Source organism: Camelus bactrianus, chromosome 13 (assembly GCF_048773025.1).
Source record: "Camelus bactrianus isolate YW-2024 breed Bactrian camel chromosome 13, ASM4877302v1, whole genome shotgun sequence".
NCBI lineage: Eukaryota > Metazoa > Chordata > Mammalia > Artiodactyla > Camelidae > Camelus > Camelus bactrianus.
In genome coordinates, this window is record NC_133551.1 from 32,588,726 (window position 1) to 32,612,782 (window position 24,057).

A 24,057-nucleotide genomic window follows, 5' to 3' on the forward strand; every position below is an offset into this window, starting at 1 on the left:
TCTGTTCTCACTTTCTTCCTCTATTTTTCTAAAGGAACTAGAAGATAACACTCATCATTGCTGAGTGTGAGACTTTTCAATTAGTGGCTCAGTCTTCTCTCAAATCCCAGTCTTCTTAACTCTTCCTGTTGAGGGAGATTAATGAGTAGGCCAAGTCCTTCAGTGTTTGAGGGCTGGCAGAATGGAAATTCTTAAATAGATTCTAGGGTCACGTTTCAGCATCTTCAGGGTTTGAAAAGCAGAGGACCTTGGTAAAACTTTGAGGGGGAAAAAGAACTTAAAGAAGTAAGATTAAGCATTTGTGTTTATTTGTATGTATAAGAAGACAGATACATAAAAATGCATTATTTACTGAAGAATATTTAGTAGGATGGTAGGAAATGGTAGATTTTCTTTTTTCCCCTCTAAGTATAGTACAGTTGTAGACAGACATTCTTTCTTTTAATCAACACAGATCACCAAAAAAAAAAAAAAAAAAAGCAGAAGAGAAGTCTTATTTTTAAGGTGAGGGGAGAAAATTTATACACACACACACACACACACATATGCACTCCCATACATTCACACTAAGACTTATTTTATGAAAGCTAGAAGATTGTTTTTGAGGAGAAATGTGTGATCTACAGTTGCAATGTTTAGATATTTGGCAATTGGAAAATATAATTTTTTGGTGAAAATAGGAAAACAGATTGACATAAATGTACATTAGGGTAGCGACTTTCATTTCTTGTACATACACAGTGAAATAGTTCTGGGCAATAAATTCTTAGAAAAGTGGGGTAGGATTGGATAAATGTCATAGTTTATGACTGAATCCATATAAACAGGTGAAAACTCAAGATGGAGAGGTAATAATAACCACCTGATAAAGAGACTTAAAACCCTTTCACCTTACAAAAAAAGATTGCTTTACAGTTATAACTTGATATTATCATTTGATTTTTTAAAAGATATTGGTTACATTTGTGGCTACTGTGGATACATAAAATAAAAAATGGAATGCCTTTTGTTCCCCCAATACAAAGAAGTATTTATCATTTAAAATCTTCACTGTAAAAAAATGGATGCTGTAGATTCTGGAACTAATACCAAGATTATTAAAAAAGGTGACACAGTCACTATTTCTGCCATGGTGTCTTAAAAATAAAGAATAGTTGACAGTAGAGAATTATATAACTGTTTCAAGTCAGCAACCAAGCTAAAGTTTAATTCTACAATGTTGGCAACATATCATGAGTCTTCAGACCTTTTCTTTATTCCCAAAATCCACCCTATGCTGTCTGTTTCACCTCTAGATTTCAGGTTTTTGTACCTTTTATTTTTACTTATCTAAGCCTCACCCTTCTTCCTCATAAGAATCCTTCCGAGAGATTACTGCTGCCGGCTTTGATTTTCCCCCTTCTCTGAATTTCTGTGGTACACATCCTAGCTTCAGACCTATTCTTTCCTGTTTATGAGGCCAGAACAATTTGTTCTATTCCTGTGTACACATAAGTTCAAAAATGCTGGGTGATTAGTAAACATTATAGAAAACAAGTTTAAAGTAATTCAGCAAGCAATGAAAACATGATAATGGATGTTTGGAGGAAGTGGATTATGAATGACCCCCTAGACCGAAGAAGGACTAGCTGAGGCCCAAATGTGCATAGCCTAAGTGCCTGGGACTACAGGTATCATCTAATAATGGATGAATGAACCAATGAATGAATGAATATATTCTGATAGAGTGGCCTGGCTAAGTTTACTGGACTGTTCCTTTTAAATCATTCATTGATCACACATTTTTGAGTTCTGGAGTACAAAGATGAAATAATATTTTCAGAAATTCAGATTATAATGACATAGACAGAAATATAAAAAATTATTAAAATTTACTGACTCCAGTTAAGAGGTATGCACAAGGTTTATGGGAACACAGAGTAGGAAGCTACAGAGAGGACTTATGTAGGCTAGGCCAAATTCTCAAAGGCCTTAAATCCCATACTCAATTGTTTGAACATTATTTTGTTATTATTAAGACAAGACACTGTGTTAGAGCAACTTTGTGAAGGTTAAGGACATCGCTGATCCTCCCTAGGATTTCCTTGTAGGTCTTACTGAGAGTCACTTCTGAGAGTTCCCCTGGCCTTTCATAACATCAAATTGAGATGCCCTAATTAGTGTGGAGAACTGGAAAATGTACATAACTTGAAAGAACAATGTTCACTTTAAAGGTAATAATTGAGAATATTTAAAATTTAAAAAGAAGGGGAGAGGTATTTTGCTCAATGGTAGAGCACTGTGCTTAGCATGCACAAGGTCCTGGGTTCAATCCCCAGTACCTCCAGAAAGAAAGGAAGAACGGACTGAAGGACCTCTCCCTCACCACCTCCCCCAAAAAAAGAAAGAGCAAGGAAAAGAGTATTGGTTTGAATTTTGCAAGTTTTCAAATGTATTTCCAAAGATCTATAACTAAACATAAGTATTTTTGTCCCAAATTAATATTTATTTCTAGTCATTTGATTCTCCAAAAATCACAAGGAAAAAAAGTATTACCTCCTATTCTCCAACAACTGGAACTTGTCAAATGAGCCCATTTGCTTCTCCCACAAGCTTTAAAGAACAAGAGCACAAAAATGGACCATCAAATGGTTAGTTGAACATTCTTTTCCACTTACTGTAAGATTTTTCTAGTTATTGGTTAAATCAGAATTTTGATTGTATAATATATGGATCTTGCTGCAGCTGATTTTTCTCTTCTTTTTTAAAGAATTCAACATAGACTAGACGAGAATATAGGTAACACTTTGGACATAAATGTAAACTTTCTAGGCAGTTATTTTAAAATGCTACTGCAGACTTTGTTCCCTTACTATCCCATCCATTAAATAGAAATTATGGCCTGACTGCCTTCAGCCACGATCAATTATAATGGTTACAGATACGCTCCTTAACACGCTGTCCATCATGTGCATACATTAAAGGCCACATGATTCAGGTACTGCTACACTGCAGTTTAAGAGTGATACTTCTAAATGTTATTTTTATCCATGTTGTCCATTTAGTTTTACTCACATTTCGTGTCTTTATAGCCTGCTTTTATTTATTATATTTCATTACCTTCTTTTCCTTTAGTATTTTAAATGTATTTGCAGAAGTTTTGTAGAATTTTTTTTTAACATGGAATTCTTTATTTTAAAGTATTATTAGTTTAATTTTGACCATACATATTTCTTGTTCTCTGGTAGTTTATTGCTAATATATTTATTTAAAAGATACAGAAATCTAGATTTCATAAGTTTAATTTTTAATATTGTTAAAGGTCATGAATCAGTGACATGTCAAGTTTCTATAGTATAAAATATGAAGTAGGCTCAAATTTAATAAAGTATATTTTAGATATGCTTTGATTAGCCTGATTCATATTTTATTGTTCAATATTTATTGAGTGCTAAACATATACTAGAAGCTATACAGAAATAAAGTCTCCTCGTTTTACCTAATTTGTTGTAATGAAACCCATAATGAGATCTTAAACTTTTGAATGACTTTTATTTTACTTTAATCAAGTGCTTTTTATCTTAAAGCTACCACTATTAGGTTTGCTTTCACAAAAATATATGAAGATGTATATGTTTTCTACAGGCTCTATAGTTCTGGGTTTTTTTTTAATTCACTTGAGATCTTAAACTTTTGAATGACTTTTATTTTACTTTAATCAAGTGCTTTTTATCTTAAAGCTACCACTATTAGGTTTGCTTTCACAAAAATATATGAAGATGTATATGTTTTCTACAGGCTCTATAGTTCTGGGTTTTTTTTTTAATTCACTTGATATTGTCTTTTGTTTAAAGTTAAAAATTAGTGCCTTAGAGATGACACATCTGAATAGACTTTAAGTGGATACATACTCAATTTCCATATTGAAATTAAATATGGACTTAAGAGAACATTTCTTCTGCCCATAAAAAGATTGGTCACATGATCCCAGTTGACATTTAGGTGGATAATTATCACAGATTATAGTACTAGGTAAGCTCTTTTTTAAAAAGTCAGAAGGCAACGGTTTCTGGGTGCTTGGTAATATTCTATTTCTATATGGTGGTTATGCTAGTTCACTCTATAATTATTCATTAATCTGTATCTATGTGTTTTATATCTCTTTCATATATATCAATGTATCACATTCAGAAGTCTCAGAATAGGAGAATGCTGTCTAGGATCTTGTATCAGATTATGTCATTTATGATCATTACATTGCTTGTCCTAATATGTCATTTTATATATGTTTTAGAAATAGGAAAGTGTGACTCCTGTAAAGTAATTTAAGTTCCAAATGAAGTCACAACTTCTATTAACAATTCTCATTTTTAAAATATTGTACATAATGTAAGGTAAAATTTAAGTAAGTACTTTTACTTAAATAACATTTTCAAGGACATTTTAGGTGCTACTCACTTCGCATCATATTTAGGATGTAATTCAAAACTTCTTCTTGACTTTTAGGGCCATCCATCATCTAATACCTGACCACTTTACCTGCCTCGTTTTCTACTGCCCTTACCATGCTTACACTACTTTAGCCACTGTTACTTCTGGCCGTTTGTCAGTCGTGCTAAGCCCCTTCTCCACAGGTCATTGTACTTGGAATTCTCTCAATCTGGGATAGTCCTCCTCCAGGTATTTTTATGTACTTTCTATGTACATTTGAACCATATGCTGTGTAAACAGGTGACAATATTAAATTTAAATCCATCTGTAGTTATGAAAGGAAAGAAAATCTGGTTTTAAGTCTTCTCTCTGCTTACACTCCATGGCCCAAACATGCCCCTAAATAATTCAGGAACTGCTACACTACAATGAACTTCCAATCCATACGTTTAAGATATATATGTGTATTTATATATATACACACACACACATATTTATTTACTGTAATATATATTTATTATATTTATATATGTTTGTATGTATATAATTATATTTCTGTCCCCTCCGCTACCCCTTAGCAAAATTTTCCAAGCTATTATCCTTTTCAGAGAAGAGGAAGGATGGTAAAACTGTCCTCTCTTTTACTCCCAAGATTGCATCAGATTTTTTTAATATTTAGGGTAGAGGGATAAACAACAAATTTGCATAGTCAAAGAGAGTACTTGTAAATAAGACAATAGATCTCTAGAAATCACCCAGACTGTACAGTGTAACAGCACAGAGAAATAAAGAGATGGAGAATGTGATAAAACATTAAAGAGAAATGATGGTAGAATAAGCTCCAACATATGTCAAATAGAAGTTCTACAAGAAGGAAAGAGAGAATGGAGCAGAGGCAGTACCTAAGATATAAGGACTGTCGGTTTTTCATAATTGAGAAAAGACAGGAATTTCTAGAGTAGAATAGTATGCTTCATCGAGCAGGATGAATTAAAACAAATTCATACCTAATCATATTGTGGTAAAACTGCAAACGTCAGAGACAAAGAAAAGTTTTAAAAGCAACGAGACAATGACAGACTAACAGTAGACTTTCTCATCAGTATCAATAGGCTGCTGCAGGAAATGGACTAATAATACCAACTAAAAATCACAGTTGATTTTTTTATTCAGGAAGTAAGAATAAAATAAAGGTATTTTCAGACAAAGTTGCAAAGAATTTATCATTCACAGGTATTCCCTAAAAGGACTACTAAGGAATATACTTCTATAAGTACATCCTCGTAACTGAGCCTCAAATAAAGGAATGAAATGCGAAGAGCAATAGTGAAAAATGAATTAGCAAACATGCTGGCAAATCTGTAAATATAATTATAAAAATGTGATTACAAATTTGGCTGACTATAAAGCAAAAGGAAAACAATTTGAAAGGAAGTTATAAACAAATACTAACAGACCATGCATGGCAGCATGGCAGGAAGGTGAGGAAATAGAAAGGGATTACAAGTTTTAAGATACTTGTAATTCTCAGGAAGCAGATGGAGTATCTGTCAATTAACTTTTTAATAGTGTTTTTGTTTACTTGCCTGTAAAATGGGGAAAATAGTAATATCTACCTCAGGATTGTCATGAGCATTAAATGAATTAACATACAAAAAGCACGTAAAACAGTGCCTGGCATACAGTAAGTGTTCAATACACATTTTAACTATTGGTATTAATATTATTATTATTTAGACTTAAAGAAAAAATATAGGATGATTTAGTGTAAAGGGATAGTAAAAAAAAGCAAATACTAGCTTTTTAAAAAAGCTAAGAGTTGGTGTAAGAAAATATAGGCCAAAATAGACTTTAAGACAAAAAGGCTTTATTGAAGATAACAGGAATTTTTACATAATGAGAGAAGGAAAGATTCACTACCAGAAAAGGAATCCTGAACCTATGTGCGTCTAAAATAAAACTCAAACAGAACATGACGAAATAGGACAGGATTACAAGGAGAGACTCACAAATCCCTAATCATAGTAGGACATTTTAAACTACCTTTTTCAGAAACTGATAAAATGGATAAAAAGTTAGGAAGTATATAGACAATTTGTCTTTATCATCATTCAAGCAATATTATTTTTCTCCAATTTTATTGAGATAGAATTGACATACAGCACTGTGTAATATAGTTTGTGTATATAGCGTAATGATTTGACTTACATCATGAAATGATTACCAAAGTAAGTTTGGTGGACATCCACCATTGCATATGGATATAAAATAAAAGAAAAAGAAAAAAAATTGTTTTTCTTGTGATGGCAAGTCTTAGGATTTACTCATTTGACAATTTTCATATATAACATAACAGCAGTGCTAATTATATTTATCATGTTGTATGTTACATCCCTAGTACTTATTTATCTTATAACTGAACTTTATACTTATAACTGAAGTTTAACTACCTTCCTCCAATCCCCTCTCCCCCTGCCATGTGCTTCTGGTAACCACAAATCTGATCTCTTTTTCTATTCATTTTTTTGCTTGGTTTTGAGGTATAATTGACATACAACACTATGTTAGTTCCTGGTGCACAGCATAGTGATTCAGTAATATGTCACATAATGATCACCACCGTGAGTCTAGTTATCATCTGTCACCATACAAAGATATCACATTATTTTTGACTATATTCCCCAACTGTACGTTTCATACTTGTGACTCATTTGTTTTATAACTGGAAGTTTGTATTCTTAATCTCCCTCAGCTATTTCTCTCATCCCCACTCCCATTTCCCTTCCCTCTGGCAACCACATGGTTTTTCTATGTATTTATGACTGTTTCTGTTTTGTTATGTTGATTTATTTTGTTTTTTAGATTCCACATATAAAATGAAATCATATGGTACATGTCTTTCTCTGTCCGACTTATTTCGCATAGCATAATGCCCTCTAAGTCCATCCATGTTGTTATTAATTGCAAGATTTCATTCTTTTTTAATGGGTGAGTAACATATATATGCACACACACCACATCTTCTTTATCTATTCATCTATCGATGGGCACTTGAGTTGCTTTCATATCCTGTCTATTGTAAATAATGCTGCAGTGAATATAGGGGTGCGTATATCTTTTTTAATAAGTGTTTTCATTTTCTTTGGATAAATACCCAGGAGTGGAATTGCTGGGTCCTGTGGTGATTCTATTTTTACCTTTTTGAGGAACCTCCATACTGTTTTCCATAGTAGCTGTACCAATTTACATTCTCACCAACAGTGCACAAGGGTTCTCTTTTCTCCACATTCTTGCCAACACTTGTTAGCGCTTGTCTTTTTGATAATAACCATTTTGTCAGGTGTGAGGTCATATCTCATTGTGGTTGATTTGCTTTTCCCTGATGATGAGTGATGTTGAACATCTTTTCATGTGCTTGTTAGTCATCTGTATGTCTTCTTTGGAAAAATGTCTATTTAGTTCCTCTGCCCATGTTTTTAGTCAGCTTGTTTGTCTTTTTGATGTTGAGCTGCATAAATTCTTTGTGTACTTTGGATATTAACCCTTTATCAGACATATCATTTACAAATATCTTCTCCCATTCAGTAGGTGGCCTTTTCGCTTTGTTGATAGTTTCTCCTTTGCTATGCAAAAAAGCTTTTTAATTTGATGTCCCATTTGTTTGTTTTTGCTTTTGTTTTCCCTGCTTGAGGAGACATATCCAAAAGAGTATTACTAAGACTGATGTTAGAAAGCTTACTGTCTATGTTATCTTCTAGAAGTTTTATGGTTTTAGGTCTTATATTTAAGCCTTTAATCCCTTTCAAATTTATTTTTGTGCATGGTGTGAGATTTTTATTCTTTTGCATGTAGCTGTCCAGTTTTCCTATCACCATTTATTGAAGAGGCTGTTTTCCCCCATTATATATTCTTGCTTCCTTTGTCATAGATTTATTGCCCATATAAGTGTGGGTTCATTTCTGGGCTCTTTCTGTTCCAGTGACCCATATGTCTGCTTTTGTGCCAGTACCACACTGTTTTGATTACTGTAGCTTTGCAGGGTAGCTTGAAATCAGAGAGTGTGAAACTCTAGCTTCATTCTTTCTCAAGTTTTTTTTGGCTATTTGGGGGTGTTTTGTGTTGGAAAGTATAAAATATTTAGAACTGAATGATAATGAAAACATATCAGCACTTACAGGGAAAAATTTATACCTAAACACTGCATGACACTTAAAGATTCCTTAGTGGAAAATTTATACTTATAAATGCATTTATTTTAGAAGTAAGAATGATTGAAAACTTAATGAGCTTAGCATTCAACTCAAAAAGATAGAACAGTAGCGCAAACTCTAAAAAGTAGAGGAAAGGAAATAGTAAAAGATGTAAACATGAATTATTGCATAGAAGTGATTAATTAAAAAAACAACAGGATCTCATTTGCCTCTTAGGCTACAGGCTCCAACTTTATCTGGCAGTAACTTTTTTAGAAAGAAAACTAGTGTGTGACACCTCTTAAACAAATCATTTGAACCTCTCTGGGTCAAGTTCCTCAACTTGTAACTTTTGTTTTGGGACCAATTGATGCCTGAGATGTGTGCCAGCTGTAAAGTATATGTAGCTAGAAGCAGCATGATACCAGACTAAACCTATTTGAACTTTAGATTAATCTATTAATAAACAAGCATAGCATCATGGTTAATGGCATGCTCTTTGCAGACAAATGGCTGGCTTTAGATCCCGACTCTGACACTTACTGGCTTTGGGACTTTAGGTAAGTTATATAACCATCTGTGCCTCTGTTTCCTCATTTATAAAATGAGAATAAGAGTGACTCTCTCAGAGTTGTGCAGATTAATTAGTTTATGTATATATTTATAAAACGTTTAAAACACTACCTTGTCCTAAAGATACTTTATAAGTGTTAGCCATTATCATCATCATCATTGGTTACACTTCTAAACGTTGCAATCTCTTGAAAGCTGTCTTCATTAGTTGAAGAACAGGCTCCCAGGAGCCTTACCAGGAAGTCCAAATACAACCTTGAAAGTAGTCCAGATTCAGTGATGGTATCACAAGTGTTTCGTGAAACTGCACTTAAGGGGAGTCAAGTGCACAACTATATATAGATAGATGTGTGTGTGTGTGTGTGTGTGTGTGTGTGTGTTAACATACATACATCAAAGAAGCAAAGTGATTTTAATATGGAGCATTATTGAATGCAGATAGTATAATATAAAATCCAGGAAATTAGTATTAACCTTTAGGCAAAGATTTTATGAAATAAAGGTTTAATGTGTACTGTGAGTTTTCATTTGTGGTTTTTGATAAAATGTACTTTTTTTTTAAGAGAGACAGATTTTAATAGATTTACTTCCCCAAAGTTCTCTAAGATCATAAATAAAATAATACTCTTTTTTCCCTTTCATCTCACTAAACAAACTCTTAACCATATTAATTTATTCTGTTTGGAATTTAAGGATACAGACAAATCAAATAATGAAAAGTTAATAAACAAGAGAGGTAACTAGTACTATAGCAAAATTTCTGAATCAAAAGTTTTTCTCTTTGTGGCATTAAGGACAATTTTTAAATAACAATTTAGTTATGGCATAATATTGAGGAGAGAAGACATAAGGTCCAAAGTAACAATGAGGGAAATTGTTGTTAATCAGTTTCTGAACCAACTCACTCAATGAAATTATAAATATCAGGGAATAGAAAATATACTTTAAATAAGCCTTTCCTCTAGTAATGGAAGCAAATAAGAGTAATGGAATAAAAATTAAATGATGGGGAAAATGTAAACCATCATTGGGTAGTTTGTCCTGGACAATATATTCCTAATATGTTAAAATTATATTTAAGATTTAAAGAAATTGCCTTCATGTTATGTGTATTTGGTTTTTATCTGGAAGTACTGGATCTTCCTGCAGTATTCTCTACAACTATACTGTACAGTACATGTACATGTTGAGCATCTGGAATTTGACTCATCTGAATTGATGAGGTGTAAATACATACCAGATATTTAAAACTTAATGTGAAAAAAAGAATATGAATTATCTCATTAATAATTTATATTGATTATGTGTTAAAATTAGAATATTTGGGGTATATTGGATTAAATCAAATATTTAAATTTTAAGCTCTTCCTTTTTTAAAAATTTTGCTAGTAGAAGATTTTAAATTACGTAAGTGGCTCACATTGTATTTCTTTTGGAGAGTGTGAGCTAGTTTTTCATGGTACATTATGTCAAACAACTTTTTACAAAAATAACAAGAACATTGAGTAAATAATAATTCCTGTGCCAGTTGTTGAACAGATAGAACTACATTAAAATACATAGTTTGAGGAGGATGCCAATGTTTATACATTTTAAAAAGTGATTTCTCTTGACTGATTTTAATTAGTAGTAAAGGTTTGGATTATTCATTTTGTTTATTCATTCAATAAACATTTACCAAAGGCCAGTATATGTAAGATACTGAGAATCTTTACCTATGCTAATGTGTCCTCAAATATTCATGCACTGAATGTTTAACATGTATTTTGCATATAGCACTATAAATTACTGTAGAACAAATAACTAAACAGTCAGCTCATAAAACAGTTGACTCCCTGACCACTGATAAGTGTAAACATCATGTTCTGCTATAAAATCAAATTTATATTTCAACCCAGCACACATTTGAGGGGTTATAACTTAGTCATATATGTGCCTTAGTTTCATTTGTGACTGTCAACTTGTGAAAGTTTAGCTAAGCGATGGCAGTAAATAATAGCATTTTAAATGGATGTAATTTAATCATTTATCTTTTATTAATACCTAAAATAAATACTTTAATGAATGAAATATTTTAGTGGGCACTGAAGATCTTTCCAAGAATTTACTAAATCAATATACATTTTTTATTAAAGTATAGCTAATACACAATATTGTGTTAGTTTCAAGTATACAGCATAATGATTCAGTATTTTTGTAGATTATATTCCATTATAGGTTATTACAAGACAATGGGTATAATTTCCTGTGCTATACAGTATGTCCTTGTTGCTTATCTATTTTATATATAATAGTCTGTATCCATTAATCCCATGCCCCTAATTTGTCCCTCTCTCCTTCCCTTTCTCTTTTGGTAATCAGAAGTTTGTTTTCTATATCTGTGAGTCTGTTTCTATTTTGCATGTATATTCATTTGTATTATTTTTTAGACTTCACATGTAGGTGATACACAATATTTGAAATATTTTAATAGGCACTAAAGATCTTTCTATGAATTCACTAATCAATATGCATTCAAACAGTCACATACTTTTACCCCTAAAGTCAAATTTATTTTCTAGTAATATCATGAGGAACTCACTATTTTCTACATATTAGTATCAACAATCCCTTGTTGTTAACTCTGAGACAAAAAACAGGGGTTAAATAATGTGAACTGGAATTTGAATATATTTTTGATTAAAATATTTGATGAAAGTATCCTTTATTTAGTAAAGTTTACTAATGTGTTTTAAACTAATTATATTATCCAATTGGATTTATCTAGGTTTCTTTTAAATATACCATGCCCCAATGGAAATTTTATTCAAAAGATTGTTTTTTCTGTATAATGTCATCATGAATAAAAAATTAGGAGAATGGGAAATAATAAAAACCAAAATAGCTATTGAAAAGTCATTCACAATAGTGAAAAAGTTTCTCATATTTCAGGATACTTTTTCTTTACCTACTTTCTTTTCATTTATCTACCCTTTTATTTTCTGTTTAAAATTTGGCAGTTTAATTCTATGTAAGATTTGACAGTTTTTGCCTTAACTTTATGTTCTTTTTATTGTACACATATAGGAAGGAGGAAAACATGTATAACCAAAAGAAAGGAATCTACTACACAAGACAATGATGAGTAAGTTTGTTGCTTTTGAAATAATGTACACAAGTGTCTTGAAAGAAAAGCGTCATATTTGTTAAAGTGATAATTTAAGATAAATCATTTCTTTGTAGAAATTAATAAATAGCTTATACCTGAGTAGAAGTATTCTTTCTTAAAGAAGTGAAATACTTTATTTATGATGTGTTTTGCAGGTTTCATATGGTGGTGATGTATGATACCTTAATTTAAATACTCATTTAGCCCAGTTCCCCCAGCCTACACATAAGAGACTAGCTTAGGGTAAAACTGAAGAAAACACCCTTTTCGGACTTAGAGGGATAGAGAAGTAAAGCATTATTTGGGAACATAATGCCTAACAAATAGCTGGTTCGAGAGCTAGGAACACAGTGAAGCCAGCAGAGTCAAGAGATCTGCAGCGACGTAGAAGGCTTACCTGCCAACAACCAACCATTTTCCTATTGGCCTGTCAAGGGTGCTTGACATTATCTGCAGAACGTTACTGCCTATGTACTCTGGAAAGAATATTTATATCTACCCACCGAGGCTGGAAAAATTGAGTTAAGCAGAACAGGGAGTTAAATTTTCAAAGTAGTTCATGTATTCAGCTCATTTACCTTTTCAGCTGTATCTTCTGTGTGCTACACAATATGATGGATGGGTAACGATGAGGAAAATGAAACTTCTACCCATTGGGAGCTTATTGTCTCATGTTATAAGTTAATACACATCCTCTAACTTAGAAATGGGTTATGGGTTATGTTACAAAAGGTTTTTAAGTATTTGAGTGGGACTTAGAATGCGTTTTCTGTACAAATTATGTTGTAATTTGTGATCATAACCCCAGGTCAGGACTACATGATGTAGCTGAAGTACAGTATTAATCAGTAGTTGTCTACATTAAGAGATATAGAATGTGAGTGCCACTTAGAGTACGAGAAAGACAAAGGGAAGAGTTTCTCCAAGAGCTCTCCTTGTTTGGCGTCTCTTCCATCTACCCCTGTACCCCTTTGTCTGTTTTTACCAGCTGCTTTCCCTAGTCACACTCCGCTCAGCTCCAAATATTTTCATGTGCCCCTCCCCATGAATATTTTTGTTGTAAATTACTACTCATCCTTCCCCTAACCAAAGTTCCAATTTCTTGGTGAAACCAATCTCAACTAGGTATCATAAGGAAAGCATTCTCTTTTTTGTCTAACTCATTTAATAGACAATATATGTACATAGTAAATAGACAATATATGTACATTTTTGTTTTTTAAATAGACAATATATGTACATAGTAAAAAAAACTCAAATTGTACAAAAGGACATAGAAAGCAAGTGGCATAACAATTTCTGAATCACATATCTTGTAGTTGAAAGCAGTTACCTGCTAAACCAGATGAATTTCTGATATAATTATATGAAGCATAACAAACTCAAAAGTAAAAGTAGATAGACAGGGAAGGAGAAAATATTTCTGGACAACAGTAATACTGTGTAAACAAACCGAACTTAACTGTGGCTTTCCCCTGAATCAGCTCCACTTAAGCTATCCTAACTTTTCGTAGTGTTTTCCCCTTTGTCGTCTTCTTACCCCATCAATCTGCTTACAGCTCCAGATTTTTTCATAATAGCTCTCATAGCAGTGAGCTTTCAAGTAGCAAGGAGGGAGCAAGAACTTTTGTTATTGGTCACTTAGGAATTTGCCTGTATTTATTTAATTTCTCTCAATATTGTTTGTAAAGATCCCTGTTATTTGTGTATATCACTCCATGACTTGGTATTAGAATTAGTGAATGTAAGTATAAGCCAAGACATTTTACAATATATAAAAATTATGTGTTTCTGTTTGTTTTTTTCCACCCATTATAAAACTACTCAACCTAGTCAATAAAGCCATTTTATTAGCTTTAATAATGAATGGGTTTTGTATTTATTCCATTTGTTTAGATTTCTTTTATTATTTTGTAAAACCATTCTAAAGACTTGGATTTTTAAAATATGAAATTAAATGTAACATTTCACATTTATAGATCAATTTTAAGTGATTGTAACATTTTATGTTTTGTTTTGGCAATTGTAGTAGGTTAGGGTTCTCTAGAGAAGCAGAACTACTAGCAGATAGATAGACAGACAGACATATATTAATAATGGCAGTAAAATACATTATTGATCTAATGCTTATTAATTAATAATGGATTAATGATGAATTTTGTATATTTATATAATTACATATGTAGATAGATTTATTGTGAGGAATTGACTCATGCAATTATGGAGGCCTAGTCCTACCATGTACCATTAGCAAACTGGAGACCCTGGAAAGCCAGTGGTGTAATTCTAGTCAGAGTCCAAAGGTCTGACAACTCGGGGAGTCAGGGGTGTAAATCTCAGTTCAAGAACGGAAGAGCAATGTCCCAGCTCAAGCAGGCAGCCAGGGATCTCATCCTCTCTTCCTCTGCTTTTTGTTCTATTCAGACCCTCACTGGATTGGATGATGCCCACCCACACTGGGGAGGGCAATTTACTGAGCCAGTTGTTAGTAAGATGGTTGCACAGCAGTGATTTTCTAACTCCATCATTCCTTTTATTAGTTGGCCTCTTTGAAATTCATGAGTTCATAGTGAGAGAAGTTATTTCCTTGCCTTTCCCCTTTCTGCATTTACACCCCTTCTCAAAGATCTCTGGCTCCTAACAGCAGCAATATATTTGCACGTTTGCTTATTCCTACAACATACACAAAATAGTTTCAGAATCCCTGTACTCATAGCACTGCTGAAAACAACCCTGCAAGGCTTTTGTCTTTAGTTAGAAGGTATGTAGTCAGGTTACTGTGTTCAAAACTACTTGGATTAGTTCTTCATTTGAAGAATTATTTATTCATTTGAAGTAGTTAGGTTAGCTTGTTTCTGTTTGTATTCAATTTTATTTTTTTCTCTCATCCCTTTTTGTTTATTGACTATGTAAAACATTAATATGGTTCTAAAAGTCAAAACCTCACAGAAAAATACACACAGAGATGTGTTACTCCCTGTCCCATTCCTTCTACCTACTCCCTGTAGGTAACCAAATCAATTAGTTTCTGATTTACCTTTCATATGTTTATTTTTATAACTTTTAAGCTGTTTTGTTTATCTTATTTCTCTTCTTATACAAAGATGGCACACAGTGTATACTCTTTTACACTTCCCTTTTCATTTATGAATATGTCATGAAATTACTCCCTATTAATCAATTTGGCAAGTTTTAAATGTAAGAATTCTCCCAACAAGAAAATATAGTTCCATGTTCTAGGTTAAAAAGATTTTTTCCCCAGAAAACAAGCAGTTACTGACATGTCAATAAAGCTCATTTATATACAAACACCTACATATTAATATTTTATGTGAACTTCCATATTCTTTAAGCTTTAAAAGGAAAATATATAATTCACTGCCATTGGCTTTTCTTCCTCTTGGCAATTTCTGCTGCTGCTGGCACAGCTACAGAAGTGCAGTAATGGTGACTGTCCTTCTGCAAGGTTTATTTTCATTAAATTTATCTTCATAGAATTGTAGATTATGCTGTTATGAGAAGTACAACAGAGAGATCATGTGTCCCCTTTTTCCACTTTCCTGACATGATAACATCTGGGAAAAGTGTAGTACAGTATCAGAACCAGGAAATTGATGTTGACACAATGCACCGATCTTTATTCAGGTTTCCTGAGTTTTACATATACTTATTTGTATGGATGTATGTGTATTCTATGCATTTTTATCACATGAGTAGATTCATGTATCCACCTCCACAGTCAAGATATAGAATAGTTCTATTACCACAAGGATCGCTCCTCTCCTGCTGTATCAAGTGTGTTTTTAATCACTGGTTTATTCTCTTGTAGGCAGAAAAGTAACTTTTATTTCTATACTAATACAAATGAAACTCTTTTTAATAGTAATATTATAATAGTAATTAACTGTTTTAATAGTAATATTAGTACTGGGCTTTGCTTTTGTTTTTTATCTATACAATTTAATTGTAACCAGTAACAACAATTGAGAATTTTCAGTTTCTCTTTACTGTATTTTTAACTATTTAATCATGCAACAAGAATATTGACTTATGAATCACTTTCTAGGGGTAAGTTAGTTGAAAATGTTTATCAAAAAGTTAGAATGAAGATATAGTTATATTCTACAGGTGAGTGAAGACTAAGAGGACAATCAGTATTCACTTTTATTTTCAACTGTTTAAAATTTTTGCCAGGAAAGAATAAAAACTTCCCCCCAAGCATCAATAACAAGACAAGCATGCTCACTTTCACCATTGGTATTCAACATTTTACTGGAAACGTTAGCCAGAGCAGTTACACAAGAAAAGGAAATAAAAGCATCCAATTAGACAAGAAGAAATAAAACTATCTCTATTTGCAGATGACATGATCCTACATATAGAAAATCCCAAAGAATGTACAAGAAACTACTAGCACTAATAAATGAATTCATCAAAATTTAAGAGTATAAGATCAACACACAAAAATCGATTATGTTTCTACACACCTGGATCTAAAATGGAAAGACATCCTGTGTTCATTGGCAGGAAGATTTGATATTGTTAAGATATCAATACCTTTACCCAAAGGGATCTACAGATTCAGTGCAATTAATCCCTATCAAAATTCCACAGAATATACAAAAATTATTCAATCATTAATAGGGATGAGGTTCCAATACTTGTTACAACAAAATGAACCTTGAAAACATGGGAAGTGAAATAAGCCAGATGCAAAAGGACAAATATTGTACGATTCCAATTATATGCTATATCTAGAATAGACAAGTTGAAAGAGATAGATAGTAAACTAGAGATTATCAGAGGCTAACTATTACTGCTTACTATTTCAGAATTTCTGTTTGTGGTAATAGAGAAGTTTTGGAGATAGATAGTTGTGACGGTTGTACAACATTGTGAATGTAATTAATACTAGTGAGCTATGCACTTTAAATGGTTAAGATGGCCAGTTTTATATATATTTTGCCACAATAAGAAAAAACATTTTAAATAAGAAAACAGCTACAGAGAACAGCTAAAGAAAGCTTCCCTGAGAAAGCCTTTGAGAATATAATGAAATAAATAGACCTAAGTACAGGAAAAAATTCTTTTGACAAGAAGTGTCAATTTTTTTTTATATTTTCCAGGTTTTTTACCTGTCTGTCTTCACAGAAAATGCCATTAATTAATTTTGGTGTGCATAAGAATCTCCTGGAAATATATATTTCTAAGCCTATCTAGTGATACTCTTGATTAGTAGATCTTGAATGCAGCCTAGTAATTTGTATTTTTACCAGACTTAATGAAAGAATTCTGATGCCAACGGTAAGTGAGTTACACTTTGAGAAATGTTGTTGTAAACATAGGTCAAAAACACCTCAATTCAGCGTCTTTTCATGTGCATGTTGGACATCTTTGTGTCTTTGGGAAAATGTTTTCTCAGCTTCTCTGTCCTTTTTTTAATCAGGTTGTTTTTTGTTGTTGAGTTGTAAGAGTTCTCTCTGTATTTTGGATTTAACCCATTATCAGATATATGATTTGCACTATCTTCTCCCATTCGGTAGGTTGTCTTTTAATTTTGTTGATAGTTTCCTTTGCTGTACAAAAGCTTTTTAGTTGGATGTAGTCCCATTTGTGTATTTTTGCTTTTATTTCCCTTGCCTGAGGAGATATATATAGAGAAGGAGATATATCTAGGAAGTTGTTGCTAAGACTGATGTCAAAGCACATACTGCCTATTACACTGTTGGTGGGGTTGTAAGTTGGTGCAGCCACTATGGAAAACAATATGGAGATTTCATCAAAAATTAAGAATAGAACAACCATGTGATCCAGTCATCTCAATTCTGGGTATTTAGCCAAAGAATACAAAAACACTAATTCAAAAAGATGCATGCACCCCTATGTTCATTACAGCATTATTTATAATAGCCGAGATATGGAAACAACCTAAGTGCCCATCAATGGATGAATGAAGATATAGTATATATATATAAACACACACACACATATACATACAGTGGAATACTACTCAGCCATTAAAAATGAAATCTTGTCATTTGCGACAATATGGATGGACTTTGAAGGTATATGCTAAGTGAAGTAAGTCAGAGAAAGACAAATACCATATGATTTCACTTATATGTAGAATATAAAAAACAAAAACAAAGTAAACAAGCCAAATCAAACAGAAACAAACATATAAATACAGAGAACAGAGTAGTTACCAGAAAAGAGAGGGTAGAGGGAGGGTAAAGCAGGTAAAGGGAATCAGTTGTGGGGTGACAGATGGAAATTAAATTTTTGGTGGTAAGCATACTGTAGTGTATACAGAAGTGGAAATGTAATGTTATACACATGAAACTTACGTGTTATAAACCAATGTTACCTCAATAGAAAACTTTAAAAACACCTGGGTATAAGTCATGAGTGCCCCCTGTTGTGTAACTGTGAATGTTTAAATAATTTATTTGTGCTTTGGTCTCCATATCTATAATATGGAGATATTTACCACAGAGAGTTGTTTTAAAATCAAATAGGATACAACTTGTATAGTAATAAGTACAGTGCCTTATACTTGGAAAGAGCTCAAAAAATGTTAATATATTTCATTGTTATAATCCAGTTATCATCATCCAGAATAATTTAGATTAATAGAGTTAGATAAACAGAAATCCAGTGACTGATTTACCTTTTTCCATATGAGACATAATATTGTGAGGATAAAGGAAAACCTGCTCACTGAACTTATTGTGGTAATCATTTCGTGATGTTTGCAAGTCAAATCATTATGCTGCACACCTTAAATGTATACAGTGCTGCAAGTCAATTATATCAATAAAACTGGAAAAATAAATTAAAAAGAAAAACCTAGGGATTTTATCCCTGTTATATACATGTAACTCTTAGGTTTCTTGAGATTTTATGAAAATATAATCTCTTGCAGGTAGTGACTTTCAGGTAAGTTTTTGGTAATGGAATTAAAAATTCACTTGTGTCCTTTGTGAGTATAGTGTTAGTAGAGTAGTAAGGCACTGGAGTTTAATTTCAGTTTGGAAGAAATGGAGATTGGGCTAGACCATTATTTTGAGCAACAGTTTGTGAAAGAGAGAATATTTATTAAGTAGAAGGAGAGTTAAGCAGCATCAGGGGCCCAGCAAAATCATATATGTACTTGTAATGTTAACCATCAATACTGATGTAAGATTTCTATAGCACTCTCAGCATAGGCCAGGAGTGAAGAAAAGAAATAGGGAGGAAATCCAGGATTACACTTTAGAAAGACATGTGTGTGGCAGAAAGTTAGGGGCCTGAGACAGTTATCTTTTTCTTTTTAAAAATTTTCCCAGCTTTATTAAAGTATAATTGACAACTAAAATTGTATGTATTTAGTGTATAACATATGGATTTGATATATGTATACATTGTGAAATCATTACCTCAGTCACGTTAACTAACCATCAATCATCTCACATAGTTACCTTGTTTTCTTGGTGGTGAGAATGCTTAAGATCTACTTAAGATCTATTCTCTTATCAATTTCAAGTGTACAACATAGTTTTTCTAACTATAGCTACCATACTGTATATGAAATCCCCAGACCTTATTCATCTTATAAATGAAAACTTGTACCCTTTGATCAGCATCTCCTCGTTTCCCCCACCCAACTTTCTCAATGATACAATGAACTGATGAGCCATGAAGTCTATGGTTGGAAGGATGTTAGGAAGAGAAAAATGAAAGATAAGCATATTTCACTTGGATCTAGGGATGGATGTTCACTGGACTAGGTCTTTTGGATTTTGTTCATTGATCCATCAAATATTTATTGGGTACCTAGCACACTATAGACACAATGCTTGGTAACTTGGTTTATAACATACAAGGTAGACACTATCCTTGCCTTCATGGCACTTACAATTTGGTGAGGAAGGCAGATGTCAAATAGTTGGATGTTACAGAAAAGGGCAAATCAGGATCTTTAACAACTATATTCTTTTAGAGGTTTCACCTCTTCTTTCACTACATCCACAATGCCTGCACAGCTAGTGTAGTAGACACCATGGGTTGCATGCTATGGAATCTTGAAGAAGTCAGTGGGCTCTTTTCCCATCTGCTTTGCCTCCCTTCTTCCACATCTAGGATGGCACAGCTTGCTAACTACCTGTATCAGCAATTTTTAATTAAAAACCACCAATTTAGTGATAGTTTCTCCTTGTTATTTTAGTTCTTCCCTCAGAATATATCTGGGAAATTTTATAGAGCAAAAGAAAATGATGAAGCTAAATTTGAAGCTAAGAATGGAAAATAATTGAAAGGAGTCAAGATAGGAAAAAATACCCAGAATTGGAGCAGAATAATAGTTTTGAAAGTTATGTTACATATGACTTGCATGAGACTGAAGAAATTACTGTGGAAGAAATTAAAAGCATAATTAATGGATTCATCCCTCCCATGAATTTCATGTGGCTGAAGCACCCAGTTTCAGTTATTCTTCAGAATAACAAGATTTTCTCTTTGAGGAAAATGAATTTCACAGTGAGACTTTTCTAGGCAAATTGGAAAATGCACCTAAAATCCTGAAGTTTTGGCATATGGTTTTCTCGAGAGAAAAAGAGATTCACGGTGAACATACAATAAGAATCTGCCCTGAGGTAAGGCAGTCTGGCAGAAAATGACAAGCCTTGAACAACTTTCTGTTGTGCCAAACCAACTGAATCATAGTTTCTTTTTAAAAAGTATCTTAGAGGACTAACCGAGACGCTTAAAAAATACTTGTTGCTTAAAAAGAAGATGATGCTGGGTTTTTACTCTACCGATGGACAAAAAGAAGCTTCCTTCAAGGAGAACTGAGATTTTAAATTTCTCGAGTTGTACTACAGTGGTCTTTAGCCATAATATAGGATTTGACCAAATCTTATAAGGATTCTGTGAAACTGGAGCAGTTACTGGGTATCTGGATGCAGTACGCATCAACATCTTCATAGTTTGCAGCAGTCATTATAAGATGAGGGATTTGATCCAATTTAGTCCAGCCAGAGGCAAAGTTGTTTAAGAAAGAAACAGTGTTCTATAAAATATGAAAGGCACCCACTGATACTTTCACTCACCAACTTGAAAGAAGGAACCACAATGACTTAGAAATTTGTAACAGAAATGTATTCTGAAGGCAAAACAAACGATTGTTGGTTTTCAGAAGTAAATAAATTAATGAAGGAACATCAAGATGATATTAAAGGCCATGGGACTCTTAAGTAAACAATAATACTGTCTTAGGGCAACAAAGTAGAATTTGAACCATCCATTGAAAATATAGAAAAATGCAATCAGCAGCAATAAAAAAACAAAATCCACCTGCGCCCCAATGTTCATAGCAGCACTATTTACAATAGCCAAAACATGGAAACAGCCTAAATGTCCATCAGCAGGTGACTGGATAAAGAAGATGTGGTATATTTATACAATGGAATACTACTCAGCCATAAAAACCGACAACATAATGCCATTTGCAGCAACATGGATGCTCCTGGAGAATGTCATTCTAAGTGAAGTAAGCCAGAAAGAGAAAGAAAAATACCTTATGAGATCGCTCATATGTGGAATCTAAAAAACAAAAACAAACAAACAAACAAAAACAAAGCGTAAATAAGGGACAGAAATAGACTCACAGACAGAGAATACAGACTTGTGGTTACCAGGGGGGTGGAGGGTGGGAAGGGATAGACTGGGATTTCAAAATTGTAGAATAGACTACACTGTATAGCACAGGGAAATATACACAAAATGTTATGATAACTCACAGAGAAAAAAATGTGACAATGAGTGTGTATATGTCCATGAATAACTGAAAAATTGTGCTGAACACTGGAATTTGACACAACATTGTAAAATGATTATAAATCAATAAAAAATGTTAAAAAAAAAAACAAAACCAAAATCCAGTCCCCAAGACAAATGGGATTCAATATGAGAATTGCCACGTTGTCTAGGATGAAGACAGTGGCAACCATTCTTCCAAAAGCTGCTTAGCAAGCAGTTTATCTCCAAAGTCTATGAAGCCTTCTCACTGAGTCAGAAGATACAGAAAAGAACACAGCTCCTGAATTTCTCAAAATTTAACAGTTGAATGACAGTTGAAAAACCATTCCTTGAATTTGGTTGCCATCAAGATGGGTAAAGGAGTTGATTTCACCTAGCAAGTTGTAAAAGGAGGAAGAGGAGAGGAAAGGAAAATGAAATAAAATCGACAAGAACGATGGAGTGTCTACTGCTCTACTTGGTTCTGCAGTGGAGGCAAGTTTCCCTGCAAAAGCAGTTTAGGCATGTGAAGGATATCTTGATACCCAGAGAACTTATACTCAGTCCCTAAACTCCAAGGTTGTCAGACAGTTTGCTTAGCCTGCTGGGTAACTATCTTAACTTGGGAGAGAGATTTACTATCAGGTCTGTTGGGGTTGCTACATTGCACAACTCTTGGGGGCGCCATTCACACCTTACTCTGATCAGAGCTGTTTGGAATGATTCAAGATGGTAACTGTGCAGGACCCAACCCTTTCCACACAATTCCCTGAGGGTAGTCAGTTCCTTAAGGTATGGTAAGACAACGTGGAGAGGCTCTGCCTGTCCTCCCAGGAAAGGGCCGCAAGGTAAAGAGCTCCTCGGATTCCTCCTCATAGCAAACTAGCTTCATTGTGTCAGCTTTGCACTCATGAGGCACTTAGTTGGCTTAGGTATAATGTAGAAGGTGGAGGTTCAAAGTCCTGTTTGGGAGTCACTTAAGTCTTCTTGCTCCTTAAGGCTTTGGGAGCTCAATTAGAGGAGCTGAAATCCCTTTATGATACTCTCTCTCAAACTGAGGTTCCGGTGGTAAGCAACTGGGGGCTCAGACAGATAGATGACTTCTAATTGAAAATGCATAATAATAAAGGAAACATTTTTTTAAAAATCACCTGTAATCCACTATCCTCACATAAATTTTAGCTTTTGCATAATGGTTTCTCTCCGCTCCTTGCTTGCATGCTTAGATATATAATTATATATCTTATTATTATATATCTTAATTATATTAAGACTGTGTTAAAGCATACTGTAACATATTCATTGTGTATAAACATTTAATGTCACATTTATCATATTTTTAATAACACAAATGTTAATGGGTAACACTGATATAATTTTGAAAAGCATTTAAATAGAATTTCTAGTTTCTCTCATAAAATCGATAGTATAGATTTGTGTTCTTCGAAACAGTAGTCACTAGCCAGCCACACAAGGCTAATGAGCATTTGAAATGTGACTAGTCTGAAATGAGATATGCTACGAGTGTAAAGTATACACTGAATTTTGAAAAAAAAAGTATAAAATATTTCATGAATAATTTTTATATTGATTACAAGTGGAAATGGTAATACTTTGGATATATTGGGTTAAATAAAATATATCATTAAAATTAAATAAGTTCATCTGTTTCTTTTTACTTTTAATATGGCTACTATAAAAATTTTAATTACATGTGTGGCTTGCATTATACTTCTATTAGACTGCCCTGGTATAGATTGTCATATACAGCTATGAGATCTTAAAATTGGAAAAGAGACTAAAATTACAGCCATAAGGAAATGGTTAAATAACCTTTGGTATGTTTATTAAGTACAATATTGTACAGCCTTTAAAATTACAGACACATGAATGTGGTCAAATATATATGTGTGTGTGTGTGTGTGTGTGTGTGTGTGTGTATAATGTTATATTAAGGAA

The 24,057-nt window shown here is 33.1% G+C and overlaps 1 protein-coding gene across 4 annotated transcripts in view; it reads left to right on the top strand.

The window, feature by feature from the left end:
• ITGB3BP (integrin subunit beta 3 binding protein) overlaps positions 1–24,057 on the top strand; it is a 65,685-nt gene that overhangs the window by 28,478 nt on the left and 13,150 nt on the right. For all 4 annotated transcript variants that reach the window (XM_074376344.1, XM_074376343.1, XM_074376342.1 and 1 more), the window contains exons 3-4: positions 2,495–2,630; positions 12,240–12,297. In XM_074376344.1, coding sequence (XP_074232445.1) covers positions 2,495–2,630; positions 12,240–12,297 — 194 coding nt within the window. The remainder of the gene's footprint in view (positions 1–2,494; positions 2,631–12,239; positions 12,298–24,057) is intronic.